At 31.1% G+C, this 26,721-nt stretch overlaps 1 protein-coding gene across 1 annotated transcript; it reads right to left on the bottom strand.

The window, feature by feature from the left end:
* Positions 1-23,551: 23,551 nt before the first annotated feature.
* Positions 23,552-26,374, bottom strand: LOC126742814 (E3 SUMO-protein ligase ZBED1-like). Its single transcript, XM_050449617.1, has 4 exons — positions 26,162-26,374; positions 25,586-25,732; positions 24,138-25,493; positions 23,552-23,680 (listed from the first exon to the last, which is right to left on the bottom strand). The coding sequence occupies exons 1-4, from the start codon at positions 26,372-26,374 to the stop codon at positions 23,552-23,554; spliced, it is 1,845 nt and encodes a 614-aa protein (XP_050305574.1).
* Between the last annotated feature and the right edge of the window lie 347 nt (positions 26,375-26,721).

The raw sequence follows: 26,721 nt of genomic DNA, 5'->3' as shown, positions 1-26,721 counted from the left end.
ACGTCATTATTCTGATGCTTTAACATTTTATAAGATCTTAAATGGTTTATATCGTTGTCCTACTATCTTGAAAGCAATTCCTTTTAACACCTATCAAAAAAGGATCAACTCTTCTATGTTTCGTTTACCCTTTCATTCGGCCAACTATGGGTTTTTTTTCTCCACTGACTAGGAATTTACGTTTCTTTAATGAAAATAGTTTGGATCCATTTTCCGGCCGCTTACGGTCATTCAAATCAAAAATAAATAATCTTACACTTTAACCTACGTTCCTTAGAAATTGTTAAGTTTTTAGGTTTTTAGCCCTGTTGATGATTGTTTTTTTAGAGGTTTTATCTTGGTATATTTACTTTTTGTAATTCTAGTATTGTATTTATATTGTTATATTATCTAGTATTTTGTATTATCTATTTTGTTTTTGTAAACTGGCTCTGCTGTATATTGAAATAAATAAATATATTGTGGTTACTGTTCAAAAGGTCTGTGGTATATTTGGGCGTATAAATTCATAAATGAACTATATGAATTATGAGCGTCATCCACCTAAATACCCTTTAACATGCCTTTGCCTGGTGCTTAAACCTACCAGCCATCGGATTGCCTCATGAGCCAGCTTTTGACTATATAGGTACTTAAGCAGTTCTTTCGCAATAACACAAAATAGCTTACGGTCTATTAATTTGTGCCTTGAACCTGCTTTTTATCTTGTGTTCCTCTATCCAATACTACAGTTAGTTTAATAAACATAGTTTTATATCTAGGGTACTTAAGTGATTTGGCTTTATTGTATTTTAGCTGATTACCTTAATGCCAATATAATTACTTACCAAATATAAAACTATAGTTTTCTATTGCGGATTTCTTTTGGGAATATATGATACAGCATTGAATGGCAACAACTTCTTCCTGCTATACTGTAAGAAAATTCCCCGTGACACTAATTGTTCTTGGCTCGTCATTATAGATGCTAGCCCCTGGACCTTGATTGGTTATTGCGCTATGATTTACCAGACTAGGCCTACTTTTTTTGGAGGGCCCTCCTTCCTGTCTGCAATTTTTACAAAAAAATATTGCAGTTGTTATTCATGTGCTTTTCCTTAAGAGTTACTTGATTAATATTGATTAATATTATAAACTGATTATCCTTTATCTTAGGCTAGCCTCAATGCAGTTACACAGAGTGGAGTGAAACCTATCCTCCTTGTTATAAGCGCTTTGAAAAGTGACTTTATTAAACGCTCCTTCTGTATTAAGGAATATTGTGAGTGCTATATCTTTGTCATCATGTAGCTTTGAGTTTGAGTCTCTCTAGGTCCTCCAGAGCCGTTTCTGCAGACTTTCTTTTCTATAAGAAATATTGGTAATTACTAAGTAAGTACTATATTAGGACTTTGCCTCTTATATTCCTATCAGTGGTTTTTGTAAAGTTTTGATTAGGAATGAGATGTCTGATACATCTGTATTACTAAGCGCCGGAGGCTTTCTATATAATTTTAAAAATGTTATCAAGGTAATTGCTTTACCTTAATTTTTGTTCTTAGCTGCTTTTCTTTTTCTGGCATGTGTTTAAAGTGCCTTTTTAATAATTTTTGTATGAAAAATGTTAAATTATTTATTAAAAAATTAATTCCTAAACAAAATATTATCAAACATTAAAACGTTTCAATACGAAGTCTCTCTTAAGCCAAGAAATAGAAAAAAAATAGCATATAGCATAAAAAAGCGTGTGTTCAAGTTATACCCTATTCTATGTAATTTACGATATAATAATAAATAATAGCGTCTTAAATATAGACTCTTTTTGACTTAGATACCTGTATTGTAAAAATGTGCACTATTTGACATCTTGTTACAAACTAAGACTAACTTAAATTAGTATATGAATATAATTTTAATATAATACCGTGATAGGATATTATTTTAAATATTGTTTCACCAATAATTAAACTATATTAATTTGAAACTACTATTTGTAACTGTTTTTTCCAACAATTATTTATAAATCATTTTTAAATAAAAATTCATAGCTACGCTATTTTGTACCTTTTATAACAAAAAAGATGTATTTTTATTACAAATTAAGCAAAATAAGCAATTTTTGTAAGAATTAACTAATTTGGTAATAAAAACTTTCGTAGTTAAAATATCAATGCCCTAAAAATGCACATATGAGGCTTTACAAAACTCATTCGTATTTATGCTGATACTTATTTCTATTTATATATCTTATAAGAATTAGGAAATTTTGTAAAAATATGCAAACACATCTACGTTTTGAATCATAATAATTGTAAATAAAAAATACAAAATAAGTTTTACTACAAAGATACAAACATGTAAAACCCGCCACTGAAAATATTACATTAAAACGCAGGGACATCTTTACGCGTGGCTTAATCACAATTTAAGTTCATCATTGTTAAGATAGGTAAGCAACCCTAAGAGGAAGAGATTTGAAATTACTTGACTGCCATTTAAATGGAGAGGTTTAATTATTATGGTTATCCTTATGAAACAAGGTAGATGGAGAAGCAAGTAAGAATGCCTGGCTGTAATGTATAATCTGAGCATAACTCGGCTACGAAATACCTTCCTTCTCATTTAGCCCTGTCTTAGCTTTGTTTTCCTGATTTATACAATTGTTTACATTGCGAGTTAATTTGGAATTTAAATTTCTAATTTATCAGATGTTTTCTCCGCAGCGAAGTTCACCCCTTGTGTTTTAATTTAGTTTTTGAGGGCTACTCCTCGAGTGTTTACAAATCTCGAAAGGTCTTTTAAGGGCTTTTTATAGAAACAATTTTGTGATTGAAAATATACAAACATTTAGTTGAAAACAAAATAGAACATATCTATTTTTTCCATACCATCCTACAATATTGCTTTCGGAACGTTAATATTTACTTTCCAAAATAATGAGGAACCCCTTCCGTTAGGTTAGATTTAATGCTCTTATATAAATGTAATCGTAATCCACTTTATTATGAAGGTATAATATAATTTTATGTGTTTACTTTTAGTACGCTTTTCTGGCAAAGCTAATAATTAATTCGACAAAATTAGGAAACATTTCTAAATATACAGTGTGTCCCAGATAAGGATGGCTGTCATAATGATCTTGAAAAACTGAAGAGATACGAAGTTAAATAAGAGAAGAGTTAGAAGCAATATACCGTTTAAAAATTACAAGTAGTTCCTGAGATATGACTAAAAAAACAAAATTTGCTGATTTCGTTTTAATTTTTTTCTGGCCTTATTCAAGCAGATATGGAAAAACAAAAGACAATTTGTCATGGCGAATGATTTGAGATTTTCTGTCCGACGCGAAGTTTTGTTTCGGAGATATCATAACTAACTTTATTTTTTTATGACTCATTAAAAAAGTATACTCTGTAATAAAATGCACATTATATTTTTTTATAAATATAACGATATCTGATACAATATGATTCTGCAATATTTTAATTAGAAAAACAAGACATTTATTAAATTCCGAATGTTTTGGTGTAGAAGGCGCTGAATTGATGGCATTGAGAAAATGTCAAAATAATTTTATTGACATATTATTGACACATAGGGTTTTTGAACTTTATTCTTGCATCTTGTCGCTACAATTATTTTTCTGTTACAAAATCGAACGTGCTTTTTTATCTGAAGAAAATTTTGATATGTTAAAATCCTATATTCCATGCTACAGCAACGCCTTTGAAGCTAGTCGAATGTATTTAAATAACTATCCAGAGAGAAAACAATCTAGTACAAACATTTTTGAACAATTGGCTTCGCAGTATGGTGCATTCAAGAAACCAGTACTGTAAAGAAATAAACACTGCAATTAAGAAGAAGAAAATAATGTACTTTTAGTTGTTACTGAAAATCAAGAAATATCTGTTAGAAAAATTGACAATACCACTGGAATACCTAAATCTAACGACAATTTTATTTTGAAAAAAAATCCACTTGTTCAAATTCAGAATAAGTCAAGGCCTCAGATCTGTTAGAGAGGCGAAGAACATTTTGTGAATGATACATCAAGAAATGTCAGGAAAATGAAACATTTCTCCATGGGATTATCTGGTCGAATGAGGGTATAATTACAAATAATTTAATAAGTGGGTTGGGATTTTTAAAACCGATTTAATAAGCACTTTTTTTACAAGTTCCTCCAATACCTCAAAGCATTATTGAAACTTATTAGAAAGCGATTTGGAAGAATCCTTGGATAACTTATCGCTTACAAAAGTTGGTTTCCAGCAGGATGATGCACATGCGCATAATGCCCCAATCGTGCGCGAATATATATCAAACAGATTTTCGGGACAATTGATAGGTATAGTCAGAATCGCTCTTATCGTGCGGGTGTATCGGATTATCAACGACAAACTTTTGTAGTTACGTTTCATTTCAATTTGCGCAACAACGTTTTTTAACTACAACGCGTCAGATAAACGAAACAGATATATGCAACGTTAATGTGTTAAAAGAAGATAAAATGATAAATGTCAGTGGTTCTAACAATTACTTTCATAATAAACATGCCTGTCTCGTTTTGATTGACGGATGACATTATTTGTCACAAGATAATTTAAGTTTCAAATTATGGAAAAGAAAAAGCATTTTTCTGGATTTCTAAGGCCTCAAACCAAAAAAATGGTACTTAATATTATTAATTACTTATAGAACGAAAAAGAAAATAAAGGGTTGCCTAAGAATGTACAAGAAGAAGTAGCTAAAGCGCTTGGAATTAGTTTAAGAATGGTGCAAAAGGTTGTATATGAAAACAAGAATAATCTTATTCCCAAGAAGGAAAATGTAAAGGGAAGAAGCCGAAGACTGAAGATTTAAGTGAATGTGTAAAAATGGAAGTAAGGGATAGGATTTATGAATTATATAGGCTAAAAACAAATATAATGCTGCCATTTCTGAGGGATGTTTTAAAGCAATGCGGCACTTTGGAAATTGGACTTTCTGCTTTATCAAAATTAAGGGTCCGGTAAAGTTAAAGGGACGTCTAAAAACCGATTTTTTTTTGAAAATTTTTACATAGAATGTTGAGTGTGGTCAAAATATTGATAAAAAAGTGAGGATGATTGGAAAAAATACAAAATTTTGGAAATTATGAAGGTTTTTCTACATACGTTAAATACGTAACTATTGCCGGCTTGCACAAGGTTTTTTAGCTCTTGATTTTGCTATAATTGAAAAATATATATATTGGGGCAATTTTGGAACTTTTTGGGTGCTAAAATTGTAAATTTATAGGATTCTTTATCACTTTGTACCACTATAATTACATATTTTGTAATTTACACACACGAAATATAAAACAATAACCTTATTGACGAAAATGGGAGTGGCTTCACTACGTTCCCAGTAGTATTTTTTGGTTTTGCCTGGAACACTTTTTAGTTGGATGGGCTGTGGACTCAATTTTAGATAATAAAGGCATAATATAGCTAGTTAGATTTTACATTACATGAACAAAATACATTTATCAGGTGTTAAAAAATAGGTATTATTTATTTAAATTATTTGATATTTTATGTAATTTTATATATAATAAATAAACATTTTGAAAAAAAAAACATAATTTAAGATATTTAATTATTAATAAGTAAATAACAACGATGAGGTTTAATGTACATTAACTTATAGTCAAAACAATAAATATCTTTAAATTCATTATAGGCATTAGGAATAGGAATAAGGCATAGGAATTATATAGGAATTATAGGGGCTCCCGCCCCGCGTGTTTGTGCCTGTAATACCCATTTTCTAACTATTATCCCATTCCCTAAGTAGGGTTCAAACGACTACCCAACCCACTATTTAGCGCCAACCCAAGGTTCCAATCCCTTTTTGCAATGCCAACTCCACATGTGCGCCAACCACACAGTCCCATGCGCACACGGGGCTGCCGCCCCATGTGCGCCCGCCTTGTATGCGCACACGGGGCTACCGCCCCGTGTGCATATTTTATGATTATATAAATAAACAAATGTCAAATACTTACCTATAATGAGACAGGACAGAAAATTACGATAATTGTACAGGTACAGTAGCCACTCCCAATAAATATGTGACATTTTGACAGTTTTTTTTATTTATGAATAAATCCGTATTTGCATATTTGATATTCCTGATTTGCGTGTGGAAATTTGTGTTTATCACCTAAAGAAGTGATGTAAATCCTTCTAAGTTGCAGAATTTTGTTACTTAAGGCTTTAAATTTAAATTAATAGCATATATAATGGCACCGAACATAAACTAGAATAGAAGGATCACTCTAAGCGCCGCCCAAAATGTTGCCTTTCTCACTCGCTTTCTGATGCTACTCTTTTTTGCTGCCCGGTGGCGACTGCGTTATACAGGGGCGTCTTCAATATTAGAACTATAATAGCGTTGTGCGAAAATTTTGTACTTTAAAAATGCCGGCGATATGTTGCGTAGATGGCTGCAGGAGTAAAAGGGGATATACATTTTTTTTTAAATAAAAATGGATTAGTTTACAGAAAAAAATACACGCTTTTTTTCAGTATTTCTTAAATATCTCGGAAAATTGAGATCCTACAAAAAAATCTAATAAACAAAAGTTGGTTTAAAAACAAAAGATTGGCTTTTGTCTGATTTATCTAGGTGCTATAGGCGCTAAGATACAACTGTGTGAACATAACCCCTTTTTTTAGATAACAAAATATAATGACGTAAAATAATAACGTGAAATAATTTAAAAAAAACGTTTTTTAGACAAATATCTAGCACATTTTTTCAAGTATGTACTATCAAAAACTTTAAAAATAAACTTGATTGTAAGTCATTAGCATAAAAATTAAAAAAGTTAGGAATAAAATAAAAATAATTGCAGTTTTAAAAAAATTTATCATTAAAAATTATGTATTTATTTCAAGAATTAAAGCGTGGCCTTCTACAATGGACTATATATAGGTACCAATAATATGTTCAAAAAGTGTCAGGGATTTAGAGTACATATTTTTTTTAAATCGTGATTTTAATCTAAAAAAATGCAAAATTTTTGGTAATATTCTGTTATTAGTGGTGGTTTTTAATAGTGAAAGCTATCCGATTTATTATTAGTTGCATTGCAATCATTTGAATGATATAAATTTTAACCACTTATACCGTCTAACCATACTTAAAACTGCATTTTTTTCGTCATTAAGGGTGGTTTTTAAGGGTTTAAGTTTCAAAATATTGATGTGTACTATAATCCCCAATGTAAAACTATATTTATTTTGCATATTTATATGAATTCTAGGTTGTAAAACACCTATTTTCATTTTATTTGAATTTTAGTGGTTTGTTCTTTCATCCCCTATTTAAAAAGCAAATAATTAGGCATTTAATAAGTTTTTTTTTTATTTAACTGCCTTTTTATATTTCACTGTTACCGAGTTCCATATGCTGAGTGTTGTTATCACATTATTATGTAAATTTTATTAAATATTTAAAAAATGGGTATATTAACGAAGTTATTATTAATTAAGTGTATGTAATATTAGGTAGGTAGTTTCTTGGTCAGTTAAGAAAAGAGCATGAAAGGAACGTAAAGCTAAGATTTAATTGTGTACATTCTAATAAACTTAATTTTAAAGCTATCTACCAAGTGTTTTTCTTACAGTTATTTGTTCAAAAGAGATACTTAATAATATTCTTTCAATTTCATTTTAACAATAATACAAAGTGCCTTTAGTTTCAAAAAATTCCATATATTACACGCTGCCCGCCGCGATGTACGAAAATATTCCTTATTAAAAATGTTTCAAACACCCCCCGTATAGTAAAGGATTGCCGTCGAAACTAAATAATGATTTACGACCGCCTAAAAAAAGTCGGCACTGTTTAGAAGTCCCTACTTCAAACGGCCGCAAGAGAGTGAACCTACTGTCTTGTTCTTTATACTGTGATAATGGTCAACGTGATGCCTAGTCGCAAATAGAGTGTAGTTAAGCCGGGTGTAATTGTGAATCATACGTAAGTAGAAAATCTTTTATAATTTTTAAAATTTTGCATTTTTTTACTTCATCCTCACTTTTTTATCAATAAAATGTTCAAACTCAACATTCTATGTAAAAATTTTCAAAAAAAAATCGTTTTTTAGACGTCCCTTTAACTTTAACGGACCCCAAAATTAATTAAAAGTATAGGTTTTTGCTATAAAAAAAACTGCAATAGAAGATATTTGTGTGAACTACCAAATATTGTGAGCCAACGAATAAGATTTTTGTGACAATATACACAAAATGAAAAATCAATGTTAAGGAAAGTGGTATTCTTAGATAAAACTTGGATATTTTCAAATGGGAGTGGAATAAAATCTTGGCAAGATGAATCTGTGAAAAGCGTGAAAAGAAAAAAAGGATGTGGTCAGGGAAAACGATTTATTATTTTACATGCCGGGTCTTCAACGGGATTCGTTCCAGGTGCAAGTTTAATTTTTTCTTCTAAGTCTAAAAGTATGGATTACCATGACAATATGAATTGCAAAATGTTTGAAAAATGGTTAAAGGAACAGTTAATACCGAACTTGCAAGAACCTTCCTTAATAGTATTAGACAATGCGTCGTATCATTTAAGAATTTTGAATAAACTACCAAATGGAAGTTGGAGAAAAAGCGAAATTTATGAATGGTTAGTAAAAAAAATCAGAATCCCTTGCCATATATGCTAAAATCCGAACTTCTTTCAATTACAAAATCGCTGAAAAGACCAAAAATATATACTGTTGACGAAATAGTACGTGAATATGGCCATAAAGTTTTAAGATTGCCATCATACCATTGTCAGTTTAATGCCATTGAGTTTATATGGGCAGGGTCAAAATCTTATTATGAGAAGCATGTGGGTGCTGGGCTTAGATCTGATCAGGTTGAAGCTGTTTGGAATGAGGCATTAAATCACATCACAAAGGAGTATTGGCGGAAATCAGTGGATCACACAGAAAACATTATTAGAACCTGGTGGAAGAGAGAAAATGTACTGGATATCCAAGAACCATTGATCATTGCTCCATTTGAAGACGATTCGGAAAATGACGAACAGTTTTCCGACTCTGTTAGTGATAATGATAGTTATAATTAGTTTCTTTTTTTAGTCAAATTTGTTACTTCATTTTTACACATTCACTTCAATCTTCAGTCTTCGGCTTCTTCCTTTTACACTTTGTTTCCTGCTTGGAAATAATATAATAATTGTTCTTGTTTTCATATACAAATTTTTGCACCATTCTTAAACTAATTCCAAGCGCTTTAGCTACTTCTTCTTGTACATTCTAAGCAACCCCTTATTTTCTTTTTCGTTATTAAAATAATTAGTTTTCTTTTTCCATTTCTTTTATTATTTAGGTATGATTAAAAAGTCAATTTTTTTTTTCTAAACAAAGTTAAGTAAATAAATTGGTGAATGCGCTGGGAGATAGATATGCCCGGCGCATTCTCCATTTTTTTAATAATTAGTTTCAATCTTTTTTTGCCTTGTAATGTGTAAATAAATAAATATTCATAAGAAAACGACATTTTAAAGAACCGTCGTAGCTCCCCTCGTATTTATCTTTTTAAAAAAAGCTAAGTAAATAAATTGGTGAATGCCCTGGGAGATAGAAATTCCCGCCGCATTCACCAGTTTTTTTTTAGTTATTTTTTATCTTTTTTTGACTTTTAACTGATATAAAAGAAAAGATAACACAACTTTTTAAATTTTCTCTGCATCAACGTATAACGACAAATAATAAATCATAAAATTAAAATGTCGTTTTAAAAGTGAGATTGTAACATGAACTTGCCTTTAAACAAAAAAAGTAGTTTTCTGGTCTCTAACTGCACTGCATCACACACAATACAAATTAATTATTTGTCATTATACCAAAATGTATAGTTTCCCAATTATTATTACAAAAAAACACAATCACATAAACAAAGAAGAAGACAAGATCAAATAATCGTTAAAAATTAGCCGCTGTGCCCTAAAATCGACCAATTAGTATGTTATGCACATACATAGGGTCATGCTAAATCGTATACTAATTTCTCAAATTTAGGTAACAACCATTTTTAAATGAAATATGTACAATTTTAATGAAAGGCTAGGGAGGCATTTTTGCTCTCATAAAAAATATAAAATGCTAAGATTTAGATATTATTGAGTAAAGAAAAATTGTTATTGAGAATTCCGTCTATTTCGGACAATTTTTCAAAAAAGAAAAGTAAATATTATGTCTGTCAACTTAGCAGAATATCGGGGATTCTAGGCATATACCGATGAGGCGTATACTTAACGGGCTTTATACTTATGGGCTTTTTCACGTCATGAAAGGAAATAACCAACGTATGTTTTACATGTCGAATTTCAGATACGTAGTATTCCGCAGATATTTTTACGGCGTTAAAGGCATCACGTCAGTTAATAATTATGATCTAAGGTGTATACGCGGCTTTAATATGTCACATGACGGCGTTCAATGTATTGTCAAACTCTCAAGGAAATAACATTTTGGCAGCCACTGATTTTTCAATTTGACTCATATTACGTGGTGACCTTTGAACCCGCACGATAGGAGCGAAGGCGACTATACACATTCAATAGTTCGTGGCCCTCTCGTGCGCCGAACATAACTACGCTCGATTTTTCATCTGCAGTTATTGCAAAAATGATGTTCTATGCATCTATGTTTAGGAATCTGAGGACCAGCTAAGGAAAATAGTTCTTAAAGCATTCGAGAGCACTACACCCTAATAGGTTAGGAAGTGTTATAAATTCGATAGTTAGAAGGTGTTATCTGTATTTGGAGAATAACGGTAACTTATTTGAACATTCTCTAAAATCTAAATTACTTTTTTGGGTTTTTAGTAATTATTTGTTATTTACTCTTGTTTAATTAACATATAGCGTGAGCTACGTACATATTTAAATAAAGTTTTTAATAGTCAATAACAAGATTTTAATTACTTATTGTGAAATTTAATTACTAATAGCCTACTATACCAAAACCTTTGGAATTTATTAAAAACCCATTTTTTCTTATTTAAATAATGCAGAATCATATTGTGTTATACATCGATGAACTCGTAATAAAATATAATATTTTATACAGTGTAAACTTTTTACACGTATATAATAAGATAAAGTTAATATAATAAAAATATTAAAGCATATAAAAAGATAAAGTTAATTATGGTTTCTCCAAAACAAAACATCGTACGGAAAATCTCTTAACGGTGGTTTGTAGAGGTTAAAAAGTGGCTTTGAGAAAGTGTTATTTAATTTTTCTATATCTGCTTAAATAATGTCAGAAAAAAAGTCTAAGTTATATTATTTTAATAATATGTCAGTAATATAACTACACAAATTGTCAAATTGTAACATTAAAATGTTAAATAAATTTTGAGGAAATATGAATTGTGGCTATAGAAAACAAGATAACATTTTTATGAAACTGGTATAATAGTTTAAAACAATATTTATATATATTTTTTTAAATTTATTTATACATATTTTTTTAAATATTGTGCTATTTATTTAATCATACTAATTCTAGATTAAAGTTTGTTTTTAACTTATGCTATTTAGTTCAAAGTTTTATGAATATTATCCCATTTGACATATCATATTATGCTTATTTTTTATGATTTTCGAATTTGTGACTGCTTTTATTTTGCAGGGATTCATTGGAGCAAACTTAGGAATCTGGATCTAATATTTGACAACGTTTTAGACAAGATATTCAACTATATGTGCCAGTTAAAATAAACCATACCTACTTCATTCAACACTGCGATGCGTAGCTTCAAAAAAAAATCAAAATTTAATATATTATCTTAAAACTTAATATATTTATAGTTTAATAAAATATATTATCTATTGCAAAATCAGAAAACATCTGCAATAAATCTCATAAATTCATAATCAAGGGCGTTTTGTTAAGCCGAACAATTTTTTCAACCTGAAAACATGATTGATGTGTCATCATATAGGATAGGTCGCGCTAAAGTCTCATGCAGTGTCTAAAAAAGTATTTTCACTTCAGCAATTCCTATTGCAAAGTCGATTAATAAACCATTCTTTCAAGGTATCTTCGTCAGTGCCTAAGAATTTAGCTACTTTAAACCAATACACAATTCAGACTAAAGATGATATATCTAACCATAAAGCTATTTAAAGCTAAAGTCAGACTTGGCTTGATTGTTTCATTTGCATATGAAATAACATTAAAATATAATCGCCCAATTTTTATTCGGTGCAAATTTACTTTAAGCTCTCTCTTGCAGACCATTTATACAGGGTGTTATTTAACTCAAAAAATGCTCGAATTCATCTGTCATTTAAAAATATTATACTGATTTATGACATAACCTTTAGTTACGCTATATGTATAACTCAGCTATGCCGAGGCTAGCTTGTAGGGCTTAGCTTGGAGGGTTAGGGTTGGTCCCAGTATGCCTGAGCTTGTGTCGGCAGGGTGTGGGTAAAAAGGATGGTTCCAAGGATGGTTCCACACAATTATTATGGTAAAGCCCACTTTAACCCTGCCAACATACCCCGTGTGTGGGAACTGTGAAGAAGGAAGCTCTTTATTAACTATACTCACGCTTTATTGGATACCTGTCACTGAATTAAGAGATCCTGCACTTGTGTGCTAGATATTTGTTCTCTAAATCAGTTTTGTGGGGTAAGCCTCACAAAACTATAGGCCTTTTAACATTTTTTACTCAAAAATTTTAAGTTAAAACTTAAAGCCAAAAACTTTAAATCAAAACTGCAAAGCAGCCGATTAGCTAAAACAAAAAAAAATACCACATGCTCCAAGAATAAAATGCTTCTTTAAATGGATTAAAAAAAATTAAATATATTAATTAAACTCAATATTCAAGACATAGATTGATTGAATAAAACGGCACCTACCTTGCATATGTTTGACCTTTTCTTATTATACAAGAAACTCAAATATTTGTGCCGGCAAATTATAATAGGCTTACACCAATATCATCGATCGGACGTTGAGATTAGAAAGAAAGCAAAACGTATTCCCTTCAACAAGAAACCCAAATGCAGATTGACCGGAACTTAGAAAATGACACATTAATTAAATGAAAATTAATTGAATATTAAAGAAATATATTTTTTGCCCGGCAGCCATATAGCTGGCAGAATATATGTTGTAGTGAAAACAAGGTTAATTAAGAATACAGTAATTCCATCTATTCTGAACTTCCCTTCATTTGACACAGGCAATGAGTACCATTGAAATGCTATATAAAAATAAATAAGGAGATATTTAGGAGCACAGGTAATCTGAATTTTGTCAACTCACAAGAGAAAGACCGAGTTTAGTTACTTGTAAAGAAATTAATGAATAGGATCCAGACAAAAATGAGGACAATATAAATTCTACATTTATACGAATACCAAGAAAGCTCCTGTAAAAAAAAGGCAACAGTATGAAGAAAATCATACAATAGGGGTAACAAATAATTTGGAAATGATACAAATAATAAATCAGTTCATACTTAAATAACAAAATAGATAGTTAACTTAAACCCAAAAATTATAATCTAATAAAATCCCTTGTGTAGCGAGTGTCACCTCTGTACACTAGTTATAAAAAGTGTACTATTAATTTTTGACAATTTGTGAGTAAAGGAGAACATTAAAAATGTTTACCTATTAAAATATTTTACTGTAGCATTGGTATGTTTCAGGTTTCTTGTGAGATCAATCTTTAAATATTGTTCGATGGTTTGTTTGGCCATTTTATCATTTAATTTCATTTCATTTTTAACTCTTTTACCCAAATCTTAAACATATTTGGAAACATTTCCTTAACATAAAACTAGGACCAAAATTAATAAACCTACTAAGTAAATCATCAACAGATAAGCGAGTAAAATAAATTTCATCAACAGACAAGCAAAGCATAAAAATTAAAGCAGATTGTCGACGGGGGTAGCTGAATGGATTTTATTAATCTGGCGACGGATAGGTATCCGGTATCCGTTAAACCCGTATAAAATCCGTTTATGACTTCCACGTAATGTGCGACCAAAAACAATCAATTCGAATCTCGGACAATAACACAATGAATTTATAGACGTCATTAAATGGCTCCGCTCTTGATTTTGACGATAAAACAAACCCACTAAAATTTGCAGATAGTAATCATTGAAGTTGAAATTTATCAATTAATAAATTTTGTTAATTAGCATTATAAGCGAGGGAATGAAATTGGATTTATGGCTTAAGCGCTGTTTATTCGATACGCGACTGCTACCTATACATATAACACACATGAATACAATCCCATCGGTTCGTGATTTATTTGTTTATTTTTAACTTTTCTTTCGTCAAATGCTATTATGAAAACCGATCAGATTAACGTCGGTTCAGTTTTGGCTTACGGTACATAACAATTTACAAATGAAACATAAAAAGTGCGTTTGTGTTATGAGTAAAAACAATGACTTTTTAATTTGCTATACCTTTAATATATTAAATAAAAATATTAAATTCATTTGTGGAGAAAAGTCTTTCCGTTCTTTTCAACTCGCTATAATGAATCAAAATTCTTTTCATATATAGAGTTAATAATTTATTGAATGAATACTATCAAAAGAATTAAATAAAACAATAAAACTTATGCATGCGTACTAATTCCAGCTTTGAAGTTATGGATCAAACAAAGCTATTACGGATAAACAGAACTAGATGTATAACAAAAACTTTGAACATAGAAAACAAAGCATATAAAGGTAATTTAACATTATAATATAGCGAGGCTTGGGAAAAAGGACATTTAGTCTTGAGACAGTATGTCTTGCATTTAATCAAGGAACCAAAAAAAAATAGACCAGAAAGGAAAACAGAATTATTCATACAGTATCCAATATAAATATTTTACAACGAACATATTTCATCTTAGGTGCTGAAAGATTAATGCGGCCCAGCAGTTGGCAAGAAAAAAACTTTAAGCGAAATAGTGATACTACTAAGCGAACCATTATAATCAGGTCCTGATAAGAAAAATTTCATACGAGGTAGCCATCCTTAAGTCTTAATATAACAAAGCAGCAAAATAGCAGTTTAAATGTAGATTTCAGATTAAAACTTTAGTAGTTTCTAATTATGAACCCAAACATCTTTAAGGTTGACTAATAATGTTGTTGTTATGCGGTCTAGAGGTAAATTAAGAGATCAGAAGTCATTATAATATTGTTAATAGAGGTAACTAGTATTTTACTTTAGAATTACTGATCACACAGCGACAGTCCATAAAATTTTTGTAAAGTATCTAATTCACTAAAAAATAGAACCCTATGGTGCACTAGAGATAGCAATAAGATATTTTTATATAAAATCTTCATACTGAACAAACTTAGATTTATCAGGCAAATATAAAACAAACAGATCAATTAGAATTGCTAAACTAACGGTTTACAGAATTAAACTGCAACTAGTTGACTAAATTAATCTATTTTGATTAATAATGACAACAATATATTATGACTCGTCTAAACGAAAGGTTAATTGAAAGTCAATATAAATCACCGAAGAATGAGCTTTAAGTAATTTACAAATATGATGGACAAGCACGACAAACTTGTCATTTAAAACTGGAACATACGCAAACACTATGCTAGTCAAAGGATATCGGTCTTTCCCATGATTAAACATAGGCTTATGATGAGTTTAAAAAAATGCAATATTTAAGCAATTTTTTCATCTAATATTTGCATGAACCATCGTCGCCAGTTGGTATCTTAATTATTTCTTCTACTAGGTGAAATTATCAAGATAGAGCAAATTTCATATGACTATGTAAAAAAAACCATTTAACATGACCTATGTTCATACATGCCTAATTTGCAGATAGTGCTTTTTTTTAACTATTGACTGCAAATCATTCTGGAAAGCTTCTCTCGTTTACCATCAAGTTTGAAAAAGCGACTTTAACCTTTTGACATGTGACTCTCTTCTATCATGGTGGCCCTCCAGATAACATGAAGTTTTGTTTGCACTTTATAGAACTCGCCTTTTTAATGACAAGCAACACAGTTTATGATAAAATGGGCCCAGATATTTCACTTAGTAACTCCTTTAGTATTTCTTTGGCGACAAGTTGAATGTGCGGTGATATATTAACTTTTGAAGCCATTTGCCATATGATACTTTCAAGGGCTAGAAAATGCAAAGCTGTAATAACATAACTCTCGGCACTATACTGCAGCATATTACAATATTACAATTTATTTAAAAATCCAGTATAGAAGGGTAGACAAAACAAAGGTAAAAACACAAAGTCACAGTATCATATCAATATTTTTATTGTATATCATAATATACAATATTTATGAGCTACAGGTGTTTCGATCTTTTTGGAGCATTATCAGGCAGAAATAATGCTTATAAAATATGATGAAACTATTACCTAGACCTAGACCTACACAGATCACATTACAACTAACAGATACAAAAAAAAATAAACAAAAAAAAACTAAAACGTAAAATGTCACAAGTGCGGAACGATCCAGAAACCTTAAGGTCCATAGAAGTGCGTCTAACCAAAAAGACCAACTATATTTATAAATGTAGGTTAACACTAAAATAATAAAATTGAATAGAGAAGTACTTTAATTCAATCAGAGAGGTTGTTATAACTAAAGTAAGGTTCATACGTGAAAAAATCGTTTACACATACAATTATGGAGGTTTTCTTAGCTTTAGTTATTTATATTTTTTCTAGCAAGTTTTTGGCCTTTTGGGCATTCAGGTAAAATAATAGCTCTCTGTGTTTAAGGAAAACCTTTGTGCGTTATTATTGTGCCAATAAATGATTCGCAGACATCAGTTTCGTTTTAATCATGTCAGTATCCCTGTACCTGTCCACTAAAGCTGAGTGTTCTTTCATTGTGATAGAAATTTTAGGCCCCAGTTGCCCTATGTAAATAAATAACTAATATACCTCTGATCTTGAAAAGAAATCAGCTTCATCTATCGGGTGGGCCATTTATTACTACTATTGGCTTTGAAAGTGAGCAAAAGAAAAAAAAATGCTTACAAACAAAGTTGTTCAGGATAGAGAGGGGCATGTATCGGTGGAAGTTATTTCATCCTTAAGGTAGTTTTTTAGGGACGATTCAAGTCACAGAAATTTTCTTAAATACAAATCCCTATTTCTTATAACGGATTCGAAAAGAGAGGGCAATTTCACGTTAAAAAATATATATGAAACTTTGTCAACGTCACCTTGAAAAGGTCAAATCAAGGTCCGATTACAAAAAACTGCTTTCTAGCTTTAAATTAATAATTCTGTTTGATTTAAACATTTAAAAAATACTTTAGCGGCTGGATCAAGCAAAAATATTTAAATAACCTTAACCATTTTATCTTTAGGTCAATTAACAAGGTCATTTTTAGATTGAACTGATTTCCTTTATTAAGGACTCTGTTCAGGCTGGCTTTTATCTTGGATAATACTTTAGTAATTCATATAGGCTGCCAGAACTGTTAGCAGATGTCGACTTAGAAATAAGACGAAGGATGACAATCCAGCAAGATAATGCAGCGCCACATTTTGCAGTAGCTAGCTATTCGACAATTTTCGTACAAAAATTACACAGAGTGGATTGGACGGAAAGGTCTGGTTAATTGGCTCGCAAAGTCGGTAGATATGACCGCCTTAAATTTTTATTTATGTGTTATTTGAAGAATGTTGTTTTTCAACAACGACCTATGATGAGATAAAACATGCAAGATTAAATTCGTGAAGCATGCGCTCACATTCCAGTACAAACTTTGTTAAGCACTAAATTAAGTACGCGAATTTCATTAGGCGTTTAACGTTATGTCGACATGGAAAATGAAGTCAACTTGGAACATTTGGTTCGTAGTTAAATTCGTGAGAGGCAAGGGGACCCACGCTAATGAAGCACCCCATCATGAGAGGCAAGGCGACTCACGCTTAAAAGAAAACAAAAGAAACAGAACCTATTACGTCCACGTCATTGTTTCCGAAGAAATGAAATCATCCGAACCTCGAAAATGACCTTGAAAAATTACTTTAAGATCAAGATGGTTAAAGTTATTTAAACATTTGTGTTTGATCCTCCTGCTAAAGTATTTTTAAAAGTTTTAATTAACACAGATACATTATTAAATAGCTTTTTGTTGCCCTTGAAATTATCTTAATAAACGTAAAATTTCTCGCTCTTTTTGATTCCGCTACAAAAAATAGGAGTTCCTAAAAATTATTAGAGAGACACGACTAAAGTGAATCTTTTTTAGCTCCGTTCATATGTATATTTAATGATATATATATGTTTACCCCTACAGTAATATACGAATTGTAACTCTCTCTCTCTTTCTCTATACATTAACTCATATCTCCTTCTCAAGCGTGCGTAAAGAAGTTTGACTTAAAAAATACTATGACCTTAAACTGACCTTTAAAAACGACCTCAAGGTTCCAATAATCTCCACAAATATGTCGCCCTTTATCCTGAACAACTTTAGTCTCAAACATTTTTCTGTATCTCGTCTACTTTCGGAGCAATGTGGGTGCATATATTAAAATGGCCCACCCTATATCACAACACCTAGTTGCCTTTTTAAATTATTCGTTGTATTAAAAGTGTTTTGTGAGATTTGTAGACCTACCACTCAAAAGTATTTGCCCACATATGACTGTTTAAAAGTTATTCTTATGAAACGGTTTATTTATAAACGGTAGTATTATATTAATAACGGTTTATATAAACGGTTAAATAAATTTAAGAAAATTGAATTTTGGATTCATCTACATGTCCACCTCGATTTTTAATAACAGCTTCACAGAGTTTTGGTAGTCTTCTAATTAATTTGTCCAATGTTTCCTGAGGTATCTTGTGCCACTCTTCTTGGATGATCCTCCACAAGTCTTCTTTTGATGTGGGGCATGATTTTCGCACTTGTCTATCCAGTTCATCCCACAGTAATTCGATATCATTATTGCTGTGTAAAATGTTAAACCATGAGCAGGCTCGATATAAACCTGTATTTCTTGCTTAGTTCTAAGTTAGTAGGTTTATCTTCTAAATAACAACGAAGGTGTTTTCTAGTGTGTATAGGGGGAACAAAAAAGTTTAAATCTCCTAAAAATCAGGTGCATTATTAATTTTATAGTTGCTGCTTAAATAAAAAAAGCTGACTGCTTAGAATAGCGCAGTGCCTCAGAGATAAAAAAATTAAATCTTTGTAGAAGTAATTTATGGTTATACCCTCTTGGAGGGTATATTCCATGAATTTTAAAGCATAGAAAGTCTGTCTATATAGACATTAAAGTTAGGGAACTATACCATTGCTGCATAAAGTAATTTAGACCTAATTCGGCCATTATACAAATTAACAAGACTGTCCAACCTTTCAAATTCTCTTGTTCATCTGATTATGAAGCCAAGTGTTTTCAAGGAAGATTTACAACTTTATCGATGTGTTTGTTGAATGTCAGTGTATTATCAACTATGACCCCTAGATCCTTCATAGAGTCGACCTTTTCTAGGGGAGTATTACCTAATGTATAACTGTGCTTAATTCTATTGTCAATATTTGAGATTGACATACACTTGCACTTTTTAATATTCAGAGATAGTTTATTTATTGTACCCCAGTGTGCTAAAGCATTAATGTCTTTAAACTCAAGCTCTTTGAATTCTATTATGCGAAATATTTTTTAAGTCATCTGCAAATAAAAGACACTCAGACATAACGGTACCAGTGATATCATTGACAAATACAGAAAAAATTAATAGGGCAAGATTGCTTCCTTGAGGGGCATCACTCAGTGTAGGATAATAATTTGACTTAAAGCCATTGAAATCAACAAACTGGGAACGATCTTTCAGATAGGAGACAAAGAGTTTTACAAGGCCATGATGGAAACCCATGGATATAATTTTTTTAATGATAAGACCATGGTCCAACATATCGAAGGCCTTTGAAAAATCTGAGTACACAACATCCAATTGTCACCTATGTTCCACAGCTTTGTATGTTTTTTGTAGAAAACACGTGATATTCGTGACGGTCGATCTTCTACTAAAGAAACGGTGTTGTTTTAAGGAAATATGATTTTTTAGTTAATGAAATAAGCTGTCATAGATACACATTTCATAGGCCTTCAAAATGGAGACAGGTCTATAATTTTCAATATTGTCTGTTGCACCGCTCTTATGTATTGGTGTAATTTTAGAAATCTTCCAAACATCTGGAAAAGTGGCAGATTTGATAGCAAGATTGAATATGAGGAGCAGGGGAGCTGTAAAACATTGTGCACAATCTTGGAGAATAAAAGAAGGTATTATATCATGTCCAGCTGTGTGTTAAACAAAACTTTAATTTGGTTTAAAAAAATAGCTTGCTTACAAAACTAAAAGCAAGATCAGAAAACCTCTGAAAGCAGATGTTACTTATCATATTCTATGTAACATTATTTATCGTATTATGCGGCACACATTTTGTAGGATTTTAACTTTTATTTTAATATATTTGCTGCTATACTAATAGTAAAAAATAACCCTGTATAACATACACAAAATACTGGTCTTACACTTTACTGGACATAATTTTGATGATACGTTTATAGTAGACCACCAACAATAATAAGACAATTATCTTTGAAAACACCACAATAAAAGAATAGGATCTTAATTATTTTTTATACATCGATACATTATCTTTCAACAAACGTAAAATGTAATATCCATTTTCCCTTCAACAATTACATTAATACTACACTAACTGTTAATTCCTATATTTTTTATAGCTTTAATTTTACGAAAAACTTATAGGCGCAAATATAAAGATGACATGTGACTGGCTGTTTCTTCATTTACAACATTTGTAAATATATATTAGTCGTTACTAGTTTTAGTATAATGAAGAAAACTATTTTTTTATTTTATTCTCCGAGTCAAATTTTGACCATAACTCATACCTTTTAATAAAACGAGCGCAGTTTCAAACTCCCTATTTTCGCGAGTATTTACATAAATGTCACGTATGTTTAACATTTGTAGGAATAATATAAATATAATTAGCAAAAAGGTATTTTGGGCTGCTGCATGCATATTTACAATTTAGCACACATAAATTATTAGATTTCAATAATTTCCAGGCACCAATTGGCCTTTCAAATTAAATTTTCGAAGTTAAATAAAATTATTATTGGACAATTTAATCGGTTCGATGCTTTGATGTGTGCGGTAGTAATCGTTTTATTTTTAGTCTACTGTATCAGAAAACTAAAATAAGTAAGTTTTCAAATATATATAAATAAACGAATATTTAATTTATTTATTGGTAATTTTTCTTTTCTTTAATACTACCTTTCTTCATATTTTTAAAAGGCATTGATATATATATATATCATTGCAGCACTGGCATTTACTTAAAATGTAAATACGTCGCGTCTTGTCGGTTTAATTTAATCAAAATAAATAAGCCTTATTAAAATATTCCTTTGGTGATTCTCAGGAGCAACATAAAACCTGGTGTAATTGTGGCGTAGAAGAGAACCGGCAATGATGACATAGGGGATTTGGGAGTTAAGACGTTTACCTTGTTTAAGGCAATTTAGGAGAAATACGCAATTTAATTTTTTAACTGTCAGAGTTTTAAAACCACGAAAGAAAGTAAAACGTTAATTTACTTTCTGTACCAGTCATGACATAAGGGTGGGAAGACGTTTATGATGCTCATTTAAAGGATACTTAGAAAATATTTAATATAATTTTAAAATTTCGAGAAGCCCACTATATAAGACCATTCTTTTTAATTTTAAAACTAGCTGATGGTAATAAAAATGCCTCTAAAATTAATAATTGATTTGTCATAAGAAAGAAAATTATTGTTAACTCGAAGGTACTTGGTCCCGTTCCTTGTCCCGTCCATGAGAAGCGAAATATCTACTGATATGTAATTTTATAAAGATAAAACAAAATGTTTATTTAATGTCTTGTTTATAAAAATATATTTGTGTATATTACTAAATAGTCTATACACTATACAAAACTACCTTTCAGAGAAGCGAAGGTTTTAAATTGCCTATACTGGAGTAAGAGTTGTTTTGATAATGAAATTCAAATAGATACAGTTATTTTCCTTAAAAAAACAGATACACAAGGCATTCACATACAAATAAAATTGAAGAATCTTAAGAAACTTGACGAAAAGAAATGGTTCAGACACTACCACACCCAATTTGGAATAAAATTCTTAAAATATCTATCAGAGAAGTAGAAAACTTTAATTCTTTTTGCATCTGTGAGATATTAGTAAGCTGCATTGGAAAAAGGCGATTTGGAGTATTTCTCATGGATTTAAATATTGGGAAAACTAGAACTACTATATTTTTTACAGGATGAGTCAAATTGTAATAGCACCACTCCCGTTGTTATACTTTCTTATAAGGTTTCATTGACTTATTCATCGGCACACCTAATACACACAATTACACCTGCATTGCAGTATTAATAACAGTTGTTATGACAGACACAACAGTTGTTATCAGATTGGTATGTGTCAAAATCGTTATAAAAATATTTTGTAAATAGATACAAATATTTCGGAGGTTTCCTTTGAATTAGATTAAATTATAAAGTCATAAACTGCCAAATTGAAAACTTTAACCGATTTTACAAAATATCCTAGATTTTAATCAGATATGGTATACCTACAGTTTGGCTGAAACATTCCAGATAGTTTTATCTACGGTTCTAAAAATCATTATACATTAAAACCTGCTTTAGCATTTAACGCAATTAACAGTAGAAAAAATGTAAGTCACAGCTACGTCAGAAAATTAGTTCTCAATTTTGACGGAACAGAATCAAAGGTGGCAAATAGGAAAGAAAGAAAGAAAGAAAATGTGCTATATTACGTAAGAATATTCTAGTGTACAAGCATCCTACAAGCTAAAAAAAAACAAAACAAAAATACAATTTCAAAAATTGCAAAACAATGAACAAAATTAAACACAAGAAGACAAAACTTTTTGAACATACTTGAATTAAAGAGAAGTAAATAAAACAATCAATTACTAAATATAGGTAAACTTGTTGACAAAACTAGAGAGGAAAAAAGAAAAAAAAAAACAAACTTTCCAACATGTCCAAAGTTAAAACCTATCATTAAAAAAGTCATCCAGGTTATAATATGCCTTAGCCAATGAAAGCGTTTTTAATTCTCTTTTAAATTTCTTAACATCCGATATATGTCTAACACATAGAGGAACATGATTGTACATTTTTTTACTTGTATGTTATGTAAATTAATGAGTTTTTGGTAAAGGAAGACGTAGGAACGTAGGTAGACGTAGGTAGGGGAACATCATTTACTAGAGATGTTACAAAAAGAACGGAACAGGTTTTTGAGAATAGGTTTCACAAAGCCTGTTCAGTGAACAGTTCTTTTCAAAGAACGGTTAACGGAATAGTTCCGTAAGTTTCGCTATCGTTTTCCACGAACGGACTGACTACGCACGTTCTCAATATGTCGGGACTGCCACTGGCTATGCCGACGCCGGTTTTCGATTCCCGATTCCGTTCTTTGACGATTCGCGAGTGCTTGTCGGCTTGTTGACTTGTTCACGTGTATAGTTAGCGTGAGATGCCAAGATGTCGTACTCATCGGTTCTTTGCTGTTATTTAAAATGTTATTTTATTTAACTGTGGGTTCTAAAAATGTTTGTTTTGTTTGCTTTTATTTTTTATACGAACGTTTTGCTTTTATTAAATAGGTATATTTAGTTGTTTTACGTTTTTTTACTCAATTTTTTGAAATCTCTAATAAATTTTTAAATAAGAATAAATGAAAAAAGTTAATTATAAGTTTTACTTAGGTAGATATATTAAACAAATATCCATAAACAAATGTCTATATTATAAAATATACATTTTATACATTGAGTTTATTATATTGACAAACACCAAGATATTATAAACCTATAATAGCTTTGTGTTTGTATTCAAAAACAAAAGCTGATATGCTTTAGAGTTTCCTAAACGGTTTCGCCTGTCAGTAAGTATTTGCCCAGCTTTTGAAAATAAATGCTCACAAGGAACAGAGGTCGCAACAACACAGCATTTTTCCCTTACCAATAATGCTAAGTTTGGGTAAACAAATCTGTTCTCGAGCCACCAAGTCAAAGGGTCCATTTTTCTTTCAAGGGGTTCATCTTCCATATATCTCTGGACTTCAATAATGGATCTGGCTGTTGAGGATTTTATTTGAGTGGGTTTGTTTGAGCTTAATTTGTCAACGGAGGCCCATATTGAGAGTTTCTGTTTTTTCTCGACATTAAAAGGTTCGGCAATTTTTGACTCATTTTGTTGACTTCCCGTTTCGTCAGTACTGGCATCTTTTTTAACTTTTTTCTGCTGCTCCAAATCTTTTCTATAAATAATGTCTGCTAATGCAGAAATTACTTCCTTTTGAGCTTTTTTTCCCGCATCTTCGCTCATAAAAAACAGGGTTTTAAAACGTGGATCCAAAAAAGTACACATGGCTAATGTATTGCTATATTCCACATTTCCAAGGCGTTCCGTAAGTTCTTTTTCGAGTTTCTTTGCCACAACTTTTGCATTCACAGCAAAGTCTGAAGACTCTAAAATCTGTTTGCAGACACCCAACAGCCCATTAGTAACAATAATTACTAATGAGGCAGTCATGTACTGTTGACCGCTAACGACCTTTGTTGCCTCTTCAAAAGGTTCCAGCACTTTTTGCAGATCCCGAAGTATTTGCCACTCTTCCAAACTAATGGGTGGCAATGTGACGTCCAAGAGAGCTACCGTACTCCGTACTGCTTCCTCCAGTTCGGTAAATCTTTGCAACATGTAGAATGTGGAGTTCCACCTTGTCGCCACATCTTGAATGAGTTTGAGAGGATTCTTGACTCCACTGTTCTGCTGAGTTTTTATCAGTTTAAATGTTGCCTTGGGGCTTCTTTTAAAATGACCAACAACAGTTTTAACTTTATCTAAAAGTTCTCTATTTAAGTCTAGATTTAGGGCACTTTGAACTATTAAATTAAGTGTTTGAGCAAAACACCCAAAATGCTTCCACCCAAGTTCTTTAGCTATTGCTGACTTGATATTTGATGCATTATCTGACACAGCGAGCATAATTTTTTTTTCAAGTCCCCATTCTTCTGCTACAGATTTCAAGTCAGCAGCAAGATTTATGCTAGTATGAGCCTTATCAAAGAAAGCACATTTTAATAGGGCTGACCGAAACCTAAATTCTTCATCTATAAAATGTATTGTAATTCCGACAAAACTATCATTTGTCTTGGAGGTCCAGGCATCAGTTGTTAGGGAAACTGATGAAACTTTCGAAATAATTTCTTTAACACGCAAGACGCACTCCTCATACAAACTAGGTATGTAACTCCTCGAAATTGTTTGGCGAGATGGAAGTTCATAATTAGGTTTAGTGCTTTGACGAATTCCCTGAATCCCAAATCATCGACAATTCTAAACGGCTGGTAGTCCCAATAAAAGAGTTTAAGTAGCTGGGCATCAATTTTTTTTTTACAGCTTACTGTCACTTTTTTTGGTAAATACGATGACAAGGTGGTTTGACGTGGTTTTGGGTGAATGGTGCCACTAGCAGAAACAGAGCTAATTGAACTAGTACCAGGACTGGAGCTCTCAGTTGGCAAAGGCGCTTGTTCCTGTGGTTTCTCTATCTGAAATTAAAAAATATACCTTAAAAATAACGCAAATATAATTTATTTATTTATTTTGTATCTCAAAGTCTTAAACAATCATTGGGCTAAAAAAACAAAATTAAATAGCAATATTATTCGCGATTCGCATTTCGCAAGCCTATATGAACTAGGCTTAATCCTCCTTATTCGCGTCTAAACTGTGAAACGTCATCTGACAAAGAAAAATTGAAGAAAGGATTGGCCTATTGCCTATTGGCCATGGTACATTTTGGCGGTAAACGCTTCATCTAAAACTTATACATGACTTTTTTTACCAAATAGCAGAGGTGGCGCTAGGATATAGCGATATAATAAACTTAAGACTGTGATTACTCTACCACATAATATGTATGTATTATGTATAAATTAAAATATAAAATAAATTTATAACCAAGAATATGTACTTACCTCAGAATTCCCTATCGTAATGCCATTTCTAGTTGTTTGTGTTTGCCCTACTGACAATTGCACCGTAGGATGTTTTTTAGAAATATGTCTTTTTAAATTCGAAACAGAGGATTTAAAAGAAATATCACTCTTGCAAATGTCACATTTTGCGATTTGATTAGTCTTATCTACGATTGTAAAAAAACTCCATACAGGGCTGCTTTTTCTACTCATTTTGAATTAGACAAAAATGTTGATTGCAACACAGCACAACGCGAAAATAATTAAAACCACAAAACAAAAAAAACAGTAAATACTAAATAAAACAAGGGAGGCTACTAAGAATATACTGACAACAGGTTCTAACTTATCAGAACTGATCTGTCAATGTCAAAATCAAAACAATAATAAAAAATAAAATCCAAGAAAATAAAAACATTAATATTGTAAGCGATACCCAGATGACGGCGTATCAAACTATTATCAAACTTTTTTCGGTAGTTTATAGTTTTTTTTAAGGCTTAAATGGAAAAACCATGTGTAACCATGTAAACATGCATTTTCTTGTATAACGGTGAATT

Source organism: Anthonomus grandis, chromosome 12 (assembly GCF_022605725.1).
Source record: "Anthonomus grandis grandis chromosome 12, icAntGran1.3, whole genome shotgun sequence".
Lineage (NCBI taxonomy): Eukaryota > Metazoa > Arthropoda > Insecta > Coleoptera > Curculionidae > Anthonomus > Anthonomus grandis.
This window is presented reverse-complemented; position numbering and strand designations above follow the sequence as displayed.

Coding starts and splice junctions, on each gene's coding strand:
- LOC126742814 (XM_050449617.1), bottom strand. CDS start 26,374: ATGAGTAGAAAAAGCAGCCCTGTATGGAGTTTTTTTACAATCGTAGAT. Junction 25,733..26,161: donor TTACGATAGGGAATTCTGAG/GTAAGTACATAT, acceptor TTTTAATTTCAG/ATAGAGAAACCACAGGAACA. Junction 23,681..24,137: donor ACCCAAACTTAGCATTATTG/GTAAGGGAAAAA, acceptor TTTAAATAACAG/CAAAGAACCGATGAGTACGA.